This window comes from Enhydra lutris, unplaced genomic scaffold (assembly GCF_002288905.1).
Source record: "Enhydra lutris kenyoni isolate GAN:26980312 unplaced genomic scaffold, ASM228890v2 scaffoldscaffold83, whole genome shotgun sequence".
Taxonomy (NCBI): Eukaryota; Metazoa; Chordata; class Mammalia; order Carnivora; family Mustelidae; genus Enhydra; species Enhydra lutris.
In genome coordinates, this window is record NW_019154167.1 from 1,590,274 (window position 1) to 1,611,565 (window position 21,292).

At 37.2% G+C, this 21,292-nt stretch overlaps 1 protein-coding gene across 1 annotated transcript in view; it reads left to right on the forward strand.

Moving 5' to 3' along the window:
* LOC111161315 (nucleoporin 62 C-terminal like) overlaps positions 1 to 17,373 on the forward strand; it is a 42,876-nt gene extending 25,503 nt beyond the window's left edge. The window contains exon 8 of the mRNA XM_022524906.1: positions 17,140 to 17,373. Coding sequence (XP_022380614.1) covers positions 17,140 to 17,234 — 95 coding nt within the window. The 3' untranslated portion in view covers positions 17,235 to 17,373. The remainder of the gene's footprint in view (positions 1 to 17,139) is intronic.
* The last annotated feature ends 3,919 nt before the right edge of the window (positions 17,374 to 21,292 follow it).

Here is a 21,292-nt window from a genome sequence, read left to right on the forward strand (position 1 = left end):
AATCTCTCTGAGTCTATATCTTCATTTGAAAAATGAGGGAGAATATTTACCCTTCAGGGTTTTTTTTTATATGGACTAAAAGAAACAATGTTGAACTTCCCTTAAGCAGTGCCTGGCCCAGGTTGGCAGTCAGTAATAGTGGCAGAACTGGTTATCAGAGATTACTGTGTATATAGGAGAGAGAGAAGGGAAGAAAGAAAACAAAGCCATTTGATTCAAAAGGTAGCTATTCAATTGGCCTAGGAGGCAGTTCCAGGAAGATTATCACTGAAAATTACTTACCTTGAAGAAGTTGTAAGAATGGCTGAGATGTGGGAGAATGTCAGTGACTGGAAAACGCTGAGGAATAAGATTATGCAAAGTTTGACTCTGTTGTCTTTCTGTATGTTGCATGTAACATGATCAAGTAATGGAGAGTGTCAGGCTTCAATTATACTAAGAGAGTTTTGTTTTGTTTTGTTTTGTTTTTGGTGGTGGGCGTGGTTCATTTTGCTTTTTAATAGTTAATGAGATCATATCTGCTGAAATGGTCTGTGGACTGTGAAGTTTAAGGTTAAACTTCTCAAGAAGTCCTTTTACTCACATGCAAGTGATAGTTCTAGAAAAACTAATTAATGTGTCATTTTAACAATGGAAATAATATATTTTTTCCTGAAGAAAAATCTCTGTGTAGTTTTTTTTTTTTAAAGAGTTTATTTATTTGTGTGAGAGAGAGAGTGAGCAGAAGGAGGGGAAGGGGCAGAAGGACAGGGAGAAGCAGGCTCTCCGCTGAGCAGGGAGCCCGAGGCAGGACTCCATCCTTGGACTCTGGGATCATGACCTGAGCTGCAGGCAGACGCCCATAACTATATAGGCTTTTAAAAATGATTTTAATGTCAAAATCTGTATTTTAAAAGGTTTCTGGGAAATGTTTTTGTGATTTAATATCCTTAACATTGGTATGAATTTTTTTCCTATTGTAAGACATAGCAACTGTAATGTTAATAGGATCATGTATTTAACTTAAGAATTGGCTTATTTTTAAAAGTGACTTAGAAACCACACAGTATACTTTAAATATGTTAAAAGATTGCACTGTCCAATCAACTGTTCAGTATTCAGGAGTGAATTATAGAGAAGAAGCAGGCCCCTTTTCCCCCTCTCACCTCCATAGAACTGTGATGGGACTGAGCTGGAAAGTGGTCAGAGAGAAGTACAAGAGCATTGAGTCAGGGAATGTCTGAACATGTGCTGATACTGCTCTGTTCTCAAATTTGATAGTCATCCATTTTTTAACATTATGTTTGCGCCTTTTCTTCCTGATCAGTATAGATAATTGAGAGTTAAGAGTAGCAATAGTCAAATACCACTTTCCTCTCTTGTCTTTCTCTGTATAAATTTATGGCCTTATTTCAAGGTTTGCTTGATGGCAATGCTGCAGTCACACATCTGTCTTCTGAGTTGGCAGTCACTGAAACTGCAGCAGCTCCAGCTCTTCTGGGACCACTTAGGACAGAGTTGACAATCAATCTGGGCTAATTTGCTATTCATTTTAAATATATGGAGCTCCTTCTCTTAGAGAGTGGGGGAAGTAGGGGCGAAGGACAGACATTTTTTGTTTCTCCTTATACCAAACCATTGTCTATAACATTAATATTTATCACATGCCACAGTAAAAGGGTGGGCAGCATGAAAATCTTAAACTTATCATTATTTAGAAGTTCCTTGAGTATTTTCATGGCGTTTTGCTTTTTTGGTGAGGTGTCCAAAAGTATCACGACTAAAATATATTTCACCCATGATCTTTGCAGTCTCTTATGGGTTATAACCCCATAATTGTTTAATAGCCACTCACAACACTTTGACTGCTATTTAGGGAAGAAAGGGAAGACTCCTTGGAGTAACTAAAAATGCCATAAGGAATTTTGTGCTCTTTCCAAAAGACAGTCCCATTAGCACCGGGTCTCTGATCACCTTGTTTTTCCTTTTTGGATGTAAAACATTCTCAGTTATCTAGTGTGGTGTGACTAACTCTTGAATAAAATGCCTTCAGGATCATTTCAGAGAAGCAGTTTTTTGTGATATGTCACAGTTGTAATTCATTTTTACCCAATGTTAATATTTATTATTTGAGGGGATTATATTAAATTAGAGTTTTCAGGGTTGGGTATTTTTAAACCTTTTTTTTTTTGAGACAAAATGGAGGTAGATTTGACATATAACATTATATTATTCTCAGGTGCACAGTGCCATGATTCAATATTTGTATATATTATGAAATGATTGCTACAATTAGGTTGACATTTGTCACCTTACATAGTTACAAAAAAGTTTTTTTCTCATCACAAGAATCTTGTGATGACAACTTTTAATATCTGCTTTCTTAGAAACTTTTTTTTAAAAGATTTTATTCATTCATTTGAGAAAGAGAGAGAGAAACAGAGAAAGCACAAGCAGGGGAAGAGGCAAAGAGAGAGGGAGAAGCAGATTCCCCTCCAACTGGGAGCTCAACATGGGACTCAATCCTGGGACTTGGAGATCATGACCTGAGCCAAAGGCAGAAGAAGCCCAGCCATCTGAGCCACCCAGGAACCCCTCTTGGGAATTTTCAAATATGCAATATGGTATTTCACAGTGCCATATTTCTTTAAAGAAGCTTGGTCCAGATAAATGCTTTAAAACTATTTTTATTAGTTTACTTTCATCCCTCTTGTATCTGAAGAGCATCAAATGCTGAGATGCCAAAAGATGCCTTTGAATTCCGAATAAAATATCTTCTTTGTCTTTTATCCTCTAAAATAAAATCTGAGGGGGCGCCTGGGTGGCTCAGTGGGTTAAAGCCTCTGCCTTCGGCTCGGGTCATGATCTCAGGGTCCTGGGATCGAGCCCCGCATCGGGCTCTCTGCTCAGCGGGAAGCCTGCTTCCTCTTCTCTCTCTGCCTGCCTCTCTGCCTACTTGTGATCTCTGTCTGTCAAATAAATAATAAAATAAATCTTTAAAAAATAAAATAAAATAAAATCTGATTTACTGGTTAATTAAGGTGGCTTCTTTTACCTCCTCTTTTTCTTAACTTCTTTGAGAAGTCTTGGTGACATTGGTTGACCAGTGAGGTCATCTGTTGTGCTCTGGAGTGTAGTGTTCCACTTCAGATACTTGAGAAGCAAATGCTCTTGATCTGCCAGAGATGTGGCTACTCACTCTAAGGGTCTCTTGAGCTCAACAGAGACAGGTACTTGCTTCTTCCCATTGCAGTTAACTTAAAGGTGTTTTATGTCTTTCCATTGTTTAATGAGCTACCTCCTTGTCTCCACCGCCCTTTACAGACAAGATAGATTTATCGTCACATTATTGTTCCCTGATCCTAAATAATCTCTTGTAGGTAAGACTAGGGTACGAAGGTTAAAAATGATGAAGTCTTCAGCTCCTGTTAGGAAATAGTGTGTGATGGTTAACATTCTCAGAGCTCCACTTCTACAATTCCTTTTCTATATGTAAATCCAGATTTGAAATACACTCAATGCATCTGCAAAATTAGATTTCTCACTAATCCTGCTTATGTACATTTTGTGCCCAAGTGAATTTCCTCAGCTGGAGAGCCTCCCCAGATGAATTATATGTAACATGATTTAAATCACTCCCAAATAGCAGGATTTATATTGTTTGTGGGATATACAGATTTTTCTCCAAAGCAATTTTCTTCCTGTTAGTGACTAAAAACTATAAATATGCTGGTGTCTTACTATAATGCTATCTTTGGGACCATGCTCTATGACCATCTCATAGATAAAGTGGCCTGATAGTATTTCACCAATGAAATTTCTCCCTAGATGGGGTTCAGATAGGCCTGCCTTATTTTGAGCACTTCAGTGTTTGAAAGGACAACAAATGGCATTATTCTGTGGTGCCAGTTATTAGCTCAGCATAGTACTTTTTCTTTAAACCCCTCACAGCATTTGACAAACAGGCACACTGTAATAGAAAAAGCACTCGTAGATGGGAGTCTGAAGATACGAATCCTGATATCATTTTTCATGAGCTTTGGCCTTTGGGAAGCTACTGAACCTTACCTTCTTGACTTCTTAATTCTCTCTATCCTGATGGATATTGTGGGACTCAAATAAGGTAATAGGTATAGCCATTTTGAAAACTGAAGTACTGTATAATGGGAATGTGTTCTCTCAGATACAAGTTAAAACCACATAGCTGTGACTCTTAAATACAAAACACCTATTATGGGCAGAGGCACTGTTAATCAGTGTAGGAGGTATAACATCAATGGCGCACTGCCTTGAACAGGTTCAAAGTGTGGGGGGTGGGGACAGCAAAGAAAGAGAAATCTAATCTTTAGTTGATTTCCTGGAAGAAGTAGAATTGAAATGAGGCTTGAATAGTAAGTGATACTTCAATAGGATGACTGTCTGAGGACCACTTAGGATGTAATGTAATAATAATTCTACTACCTTGTTTCTGCCATGTCGTCTCCAAGAATTCAGGATACCTTCACCATCTTTTAATGCCTTTCCTTGAAATGTATATTTTATTAATTTTGTGTGAGGGGTAGTGCTATACACGAGCAGAGTATCCACATCACCAACTTAATGTGTGAGAGCTTTGTCTGTTCTCTAGAAGCACTCGTCTTCCCATCAGACCATAGTACTGAGAATTCAAGTATATTTATTCTGAGTGTTACTTCAATTTTAATAAGCTGGGAATCTTCTTAAAAGTAGCTAAGACAAATAGGAGGACAGTGTCTTCTCTCTCTCTCTTCTTTCCTTGCCCCCTTCCTATCTCGTTCTTCCTCTTTCTGAATCAAAAATAATCCTTAATTATATTCAGCTCCTGAGATTTCAAGGTTACTTTTAAACAGCATCCTAACTGAATACAAAACCTTAATATATGGCTTTAGCTTAACAGGCATGCAACAATGAGGAAACCTAGATCATAAAGCTAAAAAGATGGTCAACCATATTAAATAGCGAGAACAGATTTGTTAAAACTATCACATCATGTAAACTGGGGGTCATATTATGTGCCTATTGAACAGGCACTTCTGGGAAAAGAGGTAGGGAATCCAAACCTTATTTGTGTGTGTTAGTCTTCATCCTTGAAATTTTTACACATTTTACAATTTGAGTTAATTGTACATTCACATGTACTAGTTAGAAATCATAAAGAGGTGCTGAAGAAATAATACAGAGGTCTATTTATTCATTACCTAGTTTTCCCCAGTGCTAATGTCTTATAAAACTGTAGTACAGTAACACAACCAGGACATGGACGTTGGCATAATCTCTCTTGTTCAGATTTTCCTGGTTTTATTTGTATTGCATTTGTGTGTGTTTCCTTATATGCAGTTTTATCATGTGTAGGTTTTTGTGTGCATTACCATAGTTGAAATACAGAACAGTTCCATTACCATAAGAATTCCTCCTATTTCCCTCTTATTGCCACACCCACCTTTCTCCCACATCTCTAACCCAGTTCCTAATTGTTAGAAACCACCAATCTATTCACCCATTTCTAAAATTTTATCATTTTAAGATACTATATAAATGGAATCGTATAGCATATAACCACATGGGGTTGGCTTTCTTTTTTTCTCAGTGTAATTCCCCTGAAATCCATCTAAATTACATGTATCAATGGTTCGATCCTTTTAGTTGCTGACTAATTACTCCATAGCACTATGCACCACAGGTTATTTTACACATTTACCAGTTGTAGGACATGTGGGATGTTTCTAGTTTTTGGCTGCTCACTACTACTAAGCCGAAGGCAGACACTTAACCTACTGAGTCACCCAGATGCCCCTTGTTCGTTTGTTTTAATGTTTTGAGCCTTTATTATATATTCTAGGGTATATGCTAGTCCTTTGTTGGCTCTGTGGTTTGAAGATATTTTCTCCTAGCCTGTCATTTGTCTATTCCTCTTTAGATTTTATTTATTTATTTGACAGACAAAGATCACAAGTAGGCAGAGAGGCAGGCAGAGAGAGAGGAAGGGAAGCAGGCTCCCCGATGAGCAGAGAGCCCGATGTGGGGCTCAATCCCAGGACCCTGGGATCATGACCTGAGCTGAAGGCAGAGGCTTTAACCCACTGAGCCACCCAGGTGCCCTTTGTCTATTCCTCTTAACAGAGCTGTTCATAGGACAAAAGTTTTTTAATTTTGAGTTTCTCCATTTTTTTATGGATTATGCTTTTGGTGTCAAATCTATGAACTTTTTGCCTAGTACTATATCCCAAAGATTTTCTCCTTTTTTTTTTTTTTGCAAGTTTTATTGTTTCACATTTTACATTTAAGGCTGTGATCCATTTTTGAGTTAGTTTTTCTTTAAGATGTGAGGATTAGATCAAGGTTCTTTTTTTCTTTCTTTCTTTCTTTTTTTTTTTTTTTGGCCTATGGGTAGCCAGTTGTTTCAACACCAGTTGTTGAAAAGACTATCCTTCCTCAATTGAATTGCTTTTGCATCTTTGTCATATATTAGTTTGGCATATGGATCTTCTGGGCTCTCTATCCCATAGATCTATATGTTTTTCCCTCCACTAATATCACACTGTGTTCACTATTATAGCTGTATAGTAAGCCTTAATATATGGTAGAGGGATTCCTCTCACATTATTTTTTTTCCATCAAGATTATTTTGGCCATTTTAATTCCTTTGCCCTCTCATAAAAATTTGCTGGGATTTGATAGAAATTATATTAAACCTGTAGATTAGTTTGGGGGAGAATTGATATTTTTACTCTGTTGAATCTTTCCATCCATGAATGTGGCATAGCCCACCATTTATTTATTCGCCAGCATTTTGTAACTCCCAGCATCCACATTATATATGTTTTGGTTTTATTAGATTTATACTTAACTATTTTATTTTATTTGTAGTAATTACAAATTATATTGTGTTTTAAATTTTGGTTTCCATATGTTCATTGCTAGTGCATAAAAATGCAGTTTGTTTTTATTTATTTTTATTTAAATACAACAGCCAACATATAGTACATCATTAGTTTTTGATGTAGTGTTCAGTGATTCATTAGTTGTGTGTAATACCCAGTGCTCATCACATTATGTGCCCTCCTTAATGTTCATCACCCAGTTACCCCCTTCCCCTACCCACAAACCCTCAGTTTGTTTCCTGGAGTCAAGAGTCTCTCATGGTTTGTCTCCCTCTCTGATTTCTTCCCATTCAGTTTTCTCTTCCTTTCCCTATGATCCTCTGTGTTATTTCTTATACTCCACATATGAGTGAAACCATATGATAATTATCTTTCTCTGATTGACTTATGTCACTTAACATAATACCCTCCAGTTCTATCCATGTCGATGTAAATGATAGGTATTTATCCTTCATGATGGCTGAGTAATATATACGAACCAAATCTTTTTTTATTTTTTTAGATTTTATTTATTTATTTGATAGAGATCACAGGTAGGCAGAGAGGCAGGCAGAGGGGTGGATGGGAAGCAGGCTCCCTGCTGAGCAGAGAGCCCGAGGCGGGGCTCCATCCCAGTACCCTGGGATCATGACCTGAGCCGAAGGCAGAGGCTTTAACCCACTGAGCCACCCAGGCGCCCCTAGCCATTCATCTGTTGAAGGACATCTCAGCTCTTTTCCACAGTTTGGCTATTGTTGACATTGCTGCTATGAACATTGGTGTGCAGGTGCCCATTCTTTTCATTACATCTGTATCTTTGGAGTAATAACCCCAAAGTAGTGCAATTGCTGGGTCATAGGGTAGCTGTATTCTTAACTTCTTGAGGAACCTCCATACTGTTTTCCAGAGTGGCTGTACCAACTTGCATTCCCACCAACAGTTTAAGAAGGTTCCCCTTTCTCCACATATCCTCTCCAACATCGTTGTTCCCTGCCTTACTAATTTTAGCCTTTTTTGTATGTATGCTTTCTTGTATGTATGCTTGCTGAACTTACTTCTTATATCTAGGAATTTTTGTTTTGTTTTGTTTATTCCTTGAGATTTTCTACATAGGTAGTTATATCATCTGCAGATAGGGGAAGTTTTATTTCTTCCTTTCCAATCTGTATGCCATTTATCTCTTTTCCTCACTTTGCACTGGCTAGAACTTCCTGTACTATGTTGAATAAGAGTTATGAGAACAGACATCTTTGTCATGTTCTTAAGTTTCCATGGAAATCCGTCAGTCTTTCACTTTAAGTACAGTTAGCTGTAGACTTTTTGTAGATGCTCTTTATCAAGTTTAGGTAATTTCATGCTCTTCCTAACTTGCTGAGAATTTTTATCATGAATGGATAGTGGATTTTGTCAAATGCTTTTTCTGCATCAATTTATATAATCATGTGTTTTTTTCTTCTTTAACTTGTTGATATGGTGGATTGCATTGATACATTTTTTAAACTTAAGTTTTGTTAGTTATCATATAATGCAATATTACTTTCTGGAGTAGAATTCAGTGATTCATCACTTACATACAACACCAGTGATCATCACAAGTGGCCTCTTTAATACCCACCACCCATCTAGCCCACCCCTCACCCACCTCCCTCCATCAATCTTCAGTTTGTTCCCTGTCGTTAAGAGTCAGTTATGGCTTGTTTCCTTCTCTCCTAAGATTATCTTGGTTGAATTCGCATAATTTATGGTTTTCTAGGAGTTGGTACAATTCTTTGGTGTTGAATTTATAAGCATAAAGTTGTTCTTAGGATTTCCTTTTGATACTTTTAATGACCACAGGATTTGTGTGATCTGCCCTGTTTCATTCCTTATATTGGTAATTTGTGTTTTCTCTATTTTTATTTTTTTCTGTCTTGGTAGAGGTTAATCAATTTTTATTAATTTTTTTTCTCCAAAGAATCAGCTTTTGTTTCATTGATTTTTCTCTATACTGTTCCTGTTTTCAGTTTCATTAATAACCAGTCTTTATTATTTCCTTCCTTTTGCTTGCTTCAGGTTCATTTTGCTCATATTCTATTTTCTTAAGGTAGGAACTTAGCTTATAGATTTGAGACCTCCCCTTATCTCTAATAGTGTTCTCTTTTATGGCTCTTCTGAATATCAGCAGTTCTTAAACCTCAGTTGTCATCTCTAACCATCAGTTTTACTAATGGTTCTTTTACTTTGTATTATAAAGCTCTATGTTAACAAACATCTGCACATAGATATCCCAAAGGTACCTCAAATTAAACTTGTGTAAAGCTAAACTCATTATCTTCACTCTCTCCTGGGCCTCCCAGATCAGTAACTCCAACTCCTTCAACTTTTCTTTTTCTCAGCTAACAGTTGCTATTATTTGCTCAGGGACTTATGGTAGACTATTTCTATTTCTTCAGTAAGTGATGATGATTATACTTCTTAATAGCTCCTGAATCTTCTTTTCAGTAGATTACTATCACTGCCTTATTTCAGGTCTTTTACATCTACCACCTTAAAGTAGAGGGTAAAGTTTTTTTTTTTAAGATTGTATTTATTTATTTGATAGAGATCACAAGTAGGCAGAGAGGCAGGCAGAGAGAGGGGGAAGCAGGCTCCCTGCTGAGCAGAGAGCCCAAGGCGGCCCAATCCCAGGACCCTGAGATCACGACCTGAGGCGAAGGCAGAGGCTTTAACCCACTGAGCCACCCAGGCGCCCCAAGGATTAAGTTTTTAAATAAAGTTTATGAAAAATATCAGCTTCTCTATCCACACCCTGTTTTCCACCCCTAGAAACAATCATTCTCAATTATTTTGGCTGTTTTTTTTTTAATATTTCTAGATCTCTAAATACCATGTATACTTTACTTTTTAGTTTTTCCATTTTAGGCCTTCTGTATTGGCTTCCCAAATGGGAAGTAAGGATTTAACTCTTTTATACCACCCTCATTTTGTGTATATGTATGTGTGTGTGCAATACAATATACCCCCATACTGCCCCTCCAGTATATGTACATATTACATTTATAGAAGCATATAAATATATGCATGTAAGCACACTTTTCTGTCATCTTACCAATATAACCATATCATAAATTACACATAGAACAATATTTATTGTTTTGAGTTAAGATTGCATAAATTTTATTCACAGCCTGGCCATATAGCATATTATATTGTCTTTTTCTTTAAGATTTATTTATTTATTTATTTGAGAGAGAGAGAGAGAAAGAGTGAGTGAGCAGGGGGAGGGGCAGAGAGAGAATCTCTAGCAGACTCCCCACTGAGCATGGAGCCCAATGTGGAGCTCCATCCCAGGACCCTGAGATCATGACCCGAGCTGAAATCACGAGTCAGGAACTTAACCAGCTGACCCACCCAGGCACCACTATCTTACTTCTTTTACAAGTTTCTGTTTTCCTCTAAAGTTTATTTCATCATTTGCTAAATTTTCTATATACTTACCAGTAAGTAGTTCATTCTCTGATACGTGCTTTTTCTTTAAATCCATCAATTTCACCTTCTTGGATTCCTTTCTCCCAGACCCTCTAATCCCTCTAATCCCGAATCCCTAATCTATTATCTGGTATTGTTGCTCTCTTGGTTTACTACTCAGCTAGGTTCTTCCCTCTACAGCAATCTTGTATTCCATCTATTTCTTTCTTTCTTTCATGGCTCTTATATTTCCCTTTTTATGGTTTATTCCCTTGTTTTAGTATAACGTGTATTTCATCAGCTTCCTGAGAGAATGCATGGGAAGTAAGTATTTTGAGATACTGCATATCTGAGGTCTTTTTTATTTCAAGTATAATTAACATACTGTGTTATAATAGTTCCAGATGTACAATACAATGATTCCACAATTCTATACATTTTTTTTTCTCACCGTAGCACATACCCTCCCAATTTTATACATTTCTAAGTGCTCAGTCAAGAGAAGTGATGCCTGGGGTGCCTGGGTAGCTCACTTGTTTAAGCGACTGCCTTCAGCTCAGGTCATGATCCTGGGGTCCTGGGATTGAGACCTGCATTGGGTTCTCTGCTCAGCAGGTAGCCTGCTCCTCCTTCTCCCTCTGCTCTTCCCCCTGCTCATACTCTCTCTCAAATAAATAAAATCTTTTAAAAAGAGGTAAGTATACTCTTAATCCCCTTTATCTATTTCACCTCGACCCCCCAATCTACCTTCCTTCTGGCAACCACCTGTTTGTTCTCTGTAGTTGTCTTGTTTTTTGTTTGTCTCTTCTTTTTATTTGTTTGTTTTGTTTCTTAAATTCCACGTATGAATGAAATTGTATGATATTTACCTTCTCTGACTGATTTCACTTAGCATAATACTCTAGGACTATCTATGTTGTTGGAGATGGCAAGATTTCAGGGTTTTTTTTAGGGCTGAGTAATATTCCAGAGTATATATACACCACATTTTTAAAAATCTGTTCATCTGTCGATGGACATTAGGGTTGCTTCCACATCTTGGCTATTGTAAATAATGCTACAATAAACATAAAGGTGCCTATGTCTTTTCAAATTACTTTTTTGGGGGCGCCTGGGTGGCTCAGTGGGTTAAAGCCTCTGCCTTCAGCTCAGGTAATGATCCCAGCGTCCTGGGATCGAGCCCGGCGCATCGTGCTCTCTGCTCAGCGGTGAGCCTGCTTCCTTCTCTCTCTCTGCCTGCCTCTCTGCCTGCTTGTGATCTCTATCAAATAAATAAATAAAATCTTTTAAAAAAAAACAAGTTACCTTTTTTGTTTTCTTTGGGGAAAGGTCTTTATTCTACCCTCACAACTGATAGTATTGGCTATCAAAGTCTAGCTTGGAGGGCGCCTGGGTGGCTCAGTGGGTTAAAGCCTCTACCTTTGGCTTAGGTCATGATCCTGGAGTCCTGGGATCGAGCTCTGCATCGGACTCTCTGCTCAGCGGTGAGCCTGCTCCCCCATCTTTCTCTCTGCCTTTCTCTCTGCCTACTTGTGATCTCTGTCTGTCAAATAAATAAATAAAATCTTTAAAAAAAAAAGTCTAGCTTGGAAATAATTTTCTCTTAAACATTTGAAAATGTTGTTGATTGTCTTCCAGATTTGAGGTCCATTCTGACTCCTAAACCTTTAATGTGACCCCTTTGTTTTCATGTTTTTCCCCCCATGGAAGTTTTCAGGATCTTCCCCATAATACTGAAATTTCAGATGTGCCTCCATGTAGGTTTAATTCATCCACTGAGATGGTATTCAGTGAGCTTTTCCAGTCAAGAATGTGATTTCTATCAGTTTGGGGGAATTTTCTGGAATTAGGTTTCTGCTGTATTTTTGTTAAATTTTCTCAGATAAGTACTCAGCTTTTTATTCCAGTCTTTCTACTGATCTTTGCTTCCTGTTACACTTTTTAGTTCACAAGAGCTCGTAGTACTGTTTTATGGTGTGTGTGTGTGTGTGTGTTTTAAATAGCATCCAGTTCTTTTTTTTTTTTTAAGATTTTATTTATTTATTTGACAGAGAGAGATCACAAATAGACAGAGAGGCAGGCAGTGAGAGGGAGGGAAGCAGGCTCCCCGCCAAGCAGAGAGCCCGACGCGGGACTCGATCCCAGGACCCTGAGATCATGACCTGAGCCGAAGGCAGCGGCTTAACCCACTGAGCCACCCAGGCACCCCTAGCATCCAGTTCTTATTTCATGGATTCAGTGTCTTCTCTCTGACGATATTATTGATTTTTAAACATGTTTTATTCTTCCTGGGGCACCTGCATGGCTCAGTTGCTGAAGTGTCTGCCTTTGGCTTGGGTCATAGTCTCAGGGTCCTGGAATTGAGCCCATGTCAGGCTCCCTGCTCAGTGGGGGGTCAGCTTCTCCCTCACTCTCTGCCCCTCCCCCTGTTCATGCTCTCGCTTTGTCTCAAAAAAAAAAATCTTAAACAAATATTTTAGTTTTCCTGGATTCTGTCTTCCAGCTTTCTTTATCTTTGCTTTGTTTTAGTCTTTTGGTCTTTCTATTTATTTATTTATTTATGAGAGAGAGAGAGAGAGAGAGAGAGAGAGAGAGGAAGGAGGGAGAGAGAGAGAATTCCAAGCAGACTATGTGCTGAACACAGAGCCCAACATGGGGCTCAGTCCCACAACCCTGAGATCATGACCTGAACTGAAACCAAGAATCAGACACTTAACCTTCTGAGCCACCAAGGTGTCCCTGGTCTGATATTAAAGATATTCCTCAACACTCTGGCGATTCTTGGTTTTCCATTTATATTCAAGAATGAGACATTAAACTGTAGATGGATCTTGCTAATTTACTATAGGATAATTTGGCAAGACCTTTTTACTGGAGGATCTCCAGCCATTACTTTTAGAATTTTTAGGATTTTTCTCTTCAGTTGGTCATTTCTCCAAGGAAGAATCTTTCAGCTTTTGGCTAGGGACTAATAAACCTAGTGGTACGCCAGTGTTCTTGGGGCTGTTAAAAAAGGGATTGGAGCTCAGTGCTCAAGTTGTAGACTTTTACTTCATCCCTTGCAAACTTCCACTTATATTTTTGGTACAGATACCTTGTCCTCAGCTCTCCCTGGTGACTCTGAGCCACAGCCCACCTGGTTTACCCTTTCTAAACAAAAAGTCCTCTGCTAGGCTTGGGTAGGGAGAATCACCCAGATGTGGCGGAATGGAGAGATCTGCCTCTTACTGCTTACAGTCCCACTTTCAGCACTTCTTTGAATTACCTAATTCTGCTAATTCCGAATCCTTTTAGCATTCTACCACCACAGTCATCATTCCTTTCTACAATTTATAGGTGAAAATATTTCCATTGTTCAGTTGCATTCTTCTGGTTACCAGTGAAGATGAGTATTTTTAAATATTTATAAACAATCTGTATTTCCTTTTTTAAGCTGCTTATTTGTATCTTTTGACCATTTTTCATGATTTTTTTCCTCCAGCTGCCCCAATTGTTTTTTTTTTAATTTTTTTAAATGATTTTATTTATTTATTTGAGAGAGAGAGAGAGAGAGAGCATGAGAGGAGAGAGAGATCAGCGGGAGAAGCAGACTCCCCGTCGAGCAGGGAGTCCGATGTGGGACTTGATCCCAGGACTCCAGGATCATGACCCAAGCCGAAGGCAGTTGCTTAACCAACTGAGCCACCCAGGCGCCCCCCCAATTGTTTTTCTAAAAGGAAAATAAGAGTTGTACTATAGCAGTGTTTATGAAAGTACATTGTTTCCTTTGACCATGAATTTAGTATTATCTATTAATTTTTATATGTGGGGGCTCCTGGGTGGCTCAGTGGGTTAACCCTCTGCCTTCAGCTCAGGTCATGATCCTGGGGTCCTGGGATTGAGCCCCGCATTGTGCTCTCTGTTCAGCAGGGAGCCTGCTTCCCTTCCTCTCTCTCTGCCTGCCTCCCTGCCTACTTGTGATCTCTCTCTGTCAAGTACATTAAATTAAAAAAATTTTTTTTTAAATTTTTATATGTGTAACTTAAAAATAATTATAGTAGAGCACTGTTAGGGTTTAATGATCAACTCACTTATTTTCATAACTTTATATGAATGTCTTTTAATCTTTACCTAAAATATTTGCAAGGAGGTTTAAATGAAGAAAACATCTGTCCCATACACAGAATAGGACTGGCTAGAAGCAATTTTACCAGAATATTCTTGGGGGGGGTGCAAGTGATTTTTAGGAAATGTTTTAAACACACTAATCTATCATCTTAACCAATGGCTGTTTAAAACTCAGAGTTGTGCAAACATTAGACAATCCATTTGAAAACATTTCTATACCCTAAAGAATTCCCTTTTGCTTGTTGGCAATTGATCCCTGTTCCTGCCAATAGTCTACTTTTTCTGTCTTTAGTGATTTGTACTTTCTGGAGAGTTTATATAAATGGAGTCATATTATATGTGGCCTTTGCTGTCTGGCGAAATGGTTTCAGAGTTCATCTATGTTGTAATACGTATCAGTACTTCATTCCATTTATTGCTGTGTATCATTCCAGTGTGTGGACATCCACATTTTGCTTATCTGCTCATCAATTGATTGATATTTGTGTTTTATTTTCCAAATATAGTTTTCCTTTGAAGTTAGGTCCATAATGCATCTTGAGTTGCTTTTTGTGCATAGTTAAGAAGTAAGAATTCAACTTCATTTTCATGTAGGTATCCAGTTGTCTCTGCACTATTTGTTGCAAAAGACTATGTTTTCCCCCACTGAATTGCCTTATCACCTTCATCAAAAATGAACTGACCATAAATATAGGGTTTTATTTCTGGACTTTCTGTTCCATTGATCTCTATGGCTATCCTATGCTAGTATTACACCATCTTGATTAATGTGGCTTTGTAGTAAGTTTTAAAATTGTGTAGTGTAATTCTTGCAATTTATTATTCTTTTTCAAGATTGCTTTGCTATTCTGGGTCCGTTCCATGTAAATTTTAAAGCTTTTCTATTTCTATAAAAATAGCTTGCTGGAATTTTCATAGGGGTTACAGTGAATTAGTAGATCAGCCTGTGAGGGATTGCCATCTTACCACTGTGGAGTCTTTCAATCCATGAACATGGGATTCCTCTTCATTTCTTTAGATCTTAACTCTTAGCAATGTTTTGTATGTTTTGGTGTACAGGTCTTATACTCAATTTGGTAGGTTTATTTCTAAGCGTTTTAATTCTTTTTGATGCTTTTGTGAATGGAATTGTTTTCATAATTTCATTTTCATATTGCTGAGTACAGTTCATTTTAATCTCAAAATGTATATGGTGTATTTCCCCCAAATATTGACTATTCCTGGCATTTATCTTCTAGTATGGAATATAATTTCATAGGCCTACAGGAACCAGTCCCTAATACATATCTTCAGAACTGAACTCTGGGCAGTTAAATTTTAGGAGCAGTTTTTGCCCTCAAGTAATGAAACTCCTAAAAAATGTAAAGTATGTTAATATAGAAATAGTCCTGAGAATTTAATTTGAAGACATGACAAAATATTTATAGAAAGCTCTCTTAATAATGCTGGCTTGTGGGGCACCTGGGTGGCTCAGTGGGTTAAAGCCTCTGCCTTCAGCTCAGGTCATGATCTCAGGGTCCTGGGATCGAGCCCCACATCGGGCTCTCTGCTCTGCGAGGAGCCTGCTTCCCTCTCTCTCTGCCTGCCTCTCTGCCTACTTGTGATCTCTCTCTGTCAAATAAATAAAATCTTAAAAAAAAATAATAATGTTGGCTTGTGTTGCTCAACATTTCATTGATTTTTAAAATTTTTTATAAATGTGTTCCTTAATACATTATCAATCAGCAAATTAAGTAGATTTTGCTTATGTTGACAATTCTGGCCTCAAGTTAATGGTTTGTTATAGTGCTCATTGTGCCTCTGTCACACTGAAAAATGTTATTCAGTGGTTAAAAAAAATTGCACCCTGCAGTTATTAGAAAAAAAAAGGAGATGTATTTTGGCAGGCTCAATGTACACTGTTTTTCTAGCCTTTCAGTATACAACCATCATTTAAAATACTTGTTCTTAAGGTGTAATCTTGCAAAATGTATGTCATAAGATAGAATGATGTATTCTTATACTCTTATACTTTAAAACTGAATAACATTGGGGCTTTTCCAATTGGCTGAAGAAAACTGAAGTATGTTGTTTCAAATTTTTCGTGTTTCTCTTGTGAAGTTTTTTTTTTTTTTTTTTTTAATCTTTGGCACCAGCTATTGCTTATTGACTAGTAAGCGTTAATGAACACTAAAACAAATGACCAACTGCACATTAATAGAAAAATCTAGATTATCATGCTTACTTTGACAGCTTATTTTTACTATAGAATATTGCTGTTTTATATGGTAAAATTAATGGTATTTTGTGTTGCTCTGCTCCCAGGCAAATTGAGGACCACCAAGTTAAATAAACCATTAGAAAGGAACAGAAATGTGAATATACTATGTGTACTAATTTGCTTATAGACAGCAAAGACCTCTACCAGAATCTATACCCTCAATTTAATGACTACCTTGTATAGCACTTTTAAGCTGTAATGAGTAAAAAGCAGTTTTCACTTCTCTTCAACAAAACATAAATGTCAAGTACACAGTTATTTACCAGAAAATTAGAGCAAATCAAGAACAGTCTCATCCACTGTTTTCATAGTTTCTAAACAGATTGTTTTTTTCCTGTATATTCTAATAGTTAAAGCTATTAAATAAAACTGATGTTTTATAAGTCATGTTGAAGTGAGAATGTAAGCTATTCTGTTCCTTGGACATTTTGACCTTGAATTAATGGTGCATGACTTTTCCTCCTATAGGCATGCTGCAGAAGAAGGTAGAAGAGGTAACACGGGTTTTTGAGGATCATTGTCGTGCGGAGCAAGAACACAATATCAGAATTGCTTTTGATTGAACGACCATATATTCAGCATGCTGTTTTGGGATTATACATTATCTACAAGTTGTTATGATGTGAAATAGAGTAGTATTCACAATTAACTATTTAGTGTTTGGTTGCAATGAAGTTTTCTTGTGGTTGGTTTGATTTTTTTTTTTCATTTAAATATTGTGCTGTTGAGAATTATACTGTAGTTTGGCTTTTAGTAGTAGCAAATCGTGACTGTATTAGCCCTCTTGGCTCTAGGCAGTAACCTATTACATGTTGACTCCGTGTGTGTAATTTGTATCTTAAACTCTCCTAGATCCCATATTCTACCAGCAGCACACATTGTCCTTCTTCCTCTAACTGAATCATCGAGAAATGTTTGCCAAGAAATAGATTCCAGCTAGTCTTTACTGGGTGCCTGCTTTCAACATGTAGTGTACTGTAGTCTTTTTCCTCAAAGGAACTTACTGTCTAGTTTGAGATATAATTAATGCCTGTCTGTATGAAAACAGTATAGATAATACAAAGAAGTATGTTATAAAGTATAGAAAATGTGAGAAATTCAGAGAAGAAGAAACATTAGAGTAGATTTAGTTCTTGAATTAGGTTATGTTTAAAAGGGTAAGGTTCAGGCAATTCATATATTTTTGATGTACAGATAGTCTGGTATTTTATTTGGTTTTAGCATGTAGTTGCTGGCTTTTGGATATTTGTTTCTCAAGAAAAAACCTTGTTCTTAGCTTGGGAACAGTCTGATCTCTTGTGTTACATGTTTTACCTGTCATAAATAAAGGTGATATTCTAAAAAATAAATGTATAACGTGAAAGCAAACTTACTTAAAAGTTCTTGAGTGACTAGAGCTTAGTCGACTATAATTACTGAGCTAAATTTCTGTAATACTGACTGTACATGTGCAGGGGGGTCCTGAACATATTACAGGAAGAAAATATCTTTGAAATGAGTACTAGTGATTTTCACCACCTCATAAGTAAACTAAATATCAACTTACATGGCCTTTTCATTCCTACCCAAACTTCTCAGAGTAGCAGCTCATCAGGTAAGCTTTTGTTACCACTCAAAACTTTAGAATATGAAAATAATCTAGAGACCATTTAATTTTGTGGATGATTTCTGTAGGCAAAGAGCTTTTGGCTATAATTTTGAGTAATCTCCAGTTTTTGAGCCTAGTGTTATTTCTGTTATACCGTAGATAAAGACATTTTCCTTATTGTTTTTGTAGATTTAACTCTTATAAAGTAGTTGGTGTATGAATTAAGTTCTATACTCAGTAAAAGGTACATAGTATATTAGTGGAAACACCGGATTTAGTCTTGTCCCTACTTAATTAACTGGACAAATAATTTCATTTTGGGTATCATCTTTCATCTCTCCCATGAAAGCATTTAACCATATAAACAAGGTCTTTCCAAGTAAAAGAAATGAGTTTTCATTTCTCTGAAGTTTTGTGATTCCTTTATGTCCTTTCACAAATGATACATGCTTACTCCAAAGTTCCTCAGTGAAATGAGGGGCTCAGGTCCCCCCCACCAAGAGCTGGAAAAACGGTGGGTGGAGAGTAGCTTCCAGATCAATGCAGTTAACGATATAAGATTTACTGGCAGAATCTCAGTGTACTGGAATCTGGAGTCTTGGATTAATTCATCTCTAAGGTTCCTTCTGACTTTGATTCTAACGTGTGTCTAGAGAACATGACATTGTTGAACAAATATTAATTAAAAGGTCTCAAATAACCCATTTTAAGGCAACATTTTTGTTAGGTACTGGAGTCTTGAGCCTCTTCTAACCATTATTCAAGACCAGCTAGGATTTAACTGAAGGAAAATTTCTTAAATTTGTCATGTTCTTAAATTTGACACTTGTAGACTTTTCTTTGTCCTTTGAAAAAGATGCTGTATTTATTTTCTCTATAACAGCATTTATGCTATCTCATTTGGGGTATTTGAAAGACATGCACAGCTGGTTTCTCTTAATATTGGATGAGTGACGCTAGCCCTCTTCTAGAGAAGAGTTTTGGTTTTAGCATCTTCTTCCATATCTGGAAATTATCATTGTTTCATAATGTATTCATCAGAAATGTGCTGCAAACAAAGCATCTGAAAAGGACAAACACTGAAAATATGTCTATGTTAAGGAAGAACTTCTGGCTTAATTAAACGAACCTTATTAAATTGTCAGAAAGACAAATAAGGCATATTTTTCAGTTTGTCATAAATTCTTCTGAGATGAAATTGTGAAATTACCTCACGGTAAGATCTCTGTGCCCATGAATAACATCTACAACTCTCAAAGCTTTTTGTGAACTGTCTCAAAGCTTTTATACACTGTCTCCCTTTGAAAGCAGGGAAAGGCATGCCGTGGGAAAAGAAATAGCTATTATTCCACAGTTAATACGTTTGGCAGAACTAGAAATAGCTGTTTTTCCTTCTAGTGCAATTTTCTGAATGTTTGTCCCTTGCTACCAACCACTGGGACTAGCTACAGTTATACACAGGTACAGAGAATACTTCCTCATGACCTTGCTTTCGAGTTGCAGTTCCACCCTACATGTCTTTTAAGCCATTTATCCTCCACTCATCCCACCTAGATGGATTCCTAATGAAGTGTGTATCTCTTCTGTGCCAATAGGATGTATGTCTTATTTGAAGTTGTACACATGTCTGGTATAGTATTTGTTCCACCCTTTGCCACTTTCCCAGGGGACAAACACACCTGCAGCTTTGGCAGATTTTCCCATCTACTTACGGATTGATGCGTCCCTTGAACAGTTTGGTTGAGCAGCAGAATTCAGCCTCACCATCATACAGGATTTACCTGGTACAGGCTTTGGTATGACCCACACTTTGTGCATGCTTACATTCTTTCTGTGCTCTCTGCCGGAGCCACAAAATAGTACATGTTATACCAGCATTCATTCACCCGTGTCCTTCAAGAACATACTCACCGGCATATAACAGGTTTTGGATAACTCAGATACTTTCCGTGACCTTTTCAGTCTGTAAGAAGTTCTTAGGAAGTTCAGTGTCTTCCAGGAGCTGCTCTTTGTCTTATCCTCTAACTTGAGCATGGGAGTACAGAAAATTTGAACAAGTTCTACCAGATGACAGAATATTTGCTCATAGATGACCACCTATCAAGTGACTTTAAAACCATACTTTTATGTAACACTTTATGGTCACCCTATTCAGAGGTACTCTCCCAATTTTACAGATGAGGAAGCTGTCCTAGACCAGTTAAAGAAACTTACTGAAACTCACATAGTCTTATAACTTGCCAAAGCAAAAGATCAAGTCCAAACTGCCTACTATGTTCTCTCTAACTATGGGAACTGAGAAATCCAAACAGTGTGCCCCCCATACACATGATCTTTTTCTTTTTTTTATTCTTTGTGGCATAAGGAGGGTTCCCTTTAATTAAAAAAATGTTGACTAGGTAATAAATATAATCATATGATTCAAAAATCAAAGGTACAAAAAGTGAAGTTTTTCCCCACCCTTTTTGCTAATCATCCAGCTCCCCTACCTGGAAGCTTTCATTTATCACTGGTCTCTATGTTTCCCCAGAGGAATTTGATGCATACACAAGCATATACAGACATATAATCCCCCTCCTTTTTTTTTACACAAATGGAAGCATACTATTGATACTGTTCTGCGCCTGGCTATTTCACTAAACGTAATTTAGATTGTTCAGTAGCAGCCCACAGCAAACTCTGTCATCTTTAGGACTGCTGCACAGTTTTACATTGAATGGATTTATTACATTTGTGGGTATTTTATGTTTGCAAAATTTGGTTATAAACAGTGTTGCAGTGAATAACTTTACATGTAAAATACATATATACTTGTATATGTGTATGAAATATATACACATAAAATACATATGTACATATATACATATTACACACACACACACACACACACACACACACACACTTGACATATAGTATTGAGGATCCTATTCAGAGAGGTTGAATTTCTGTTCTAAAGGGAATGGGGATTTATGGTTTCAACTGTATCCTCACATTACCTTCCATAGGGGTTGTACCAATTTATGCTCCTACCAG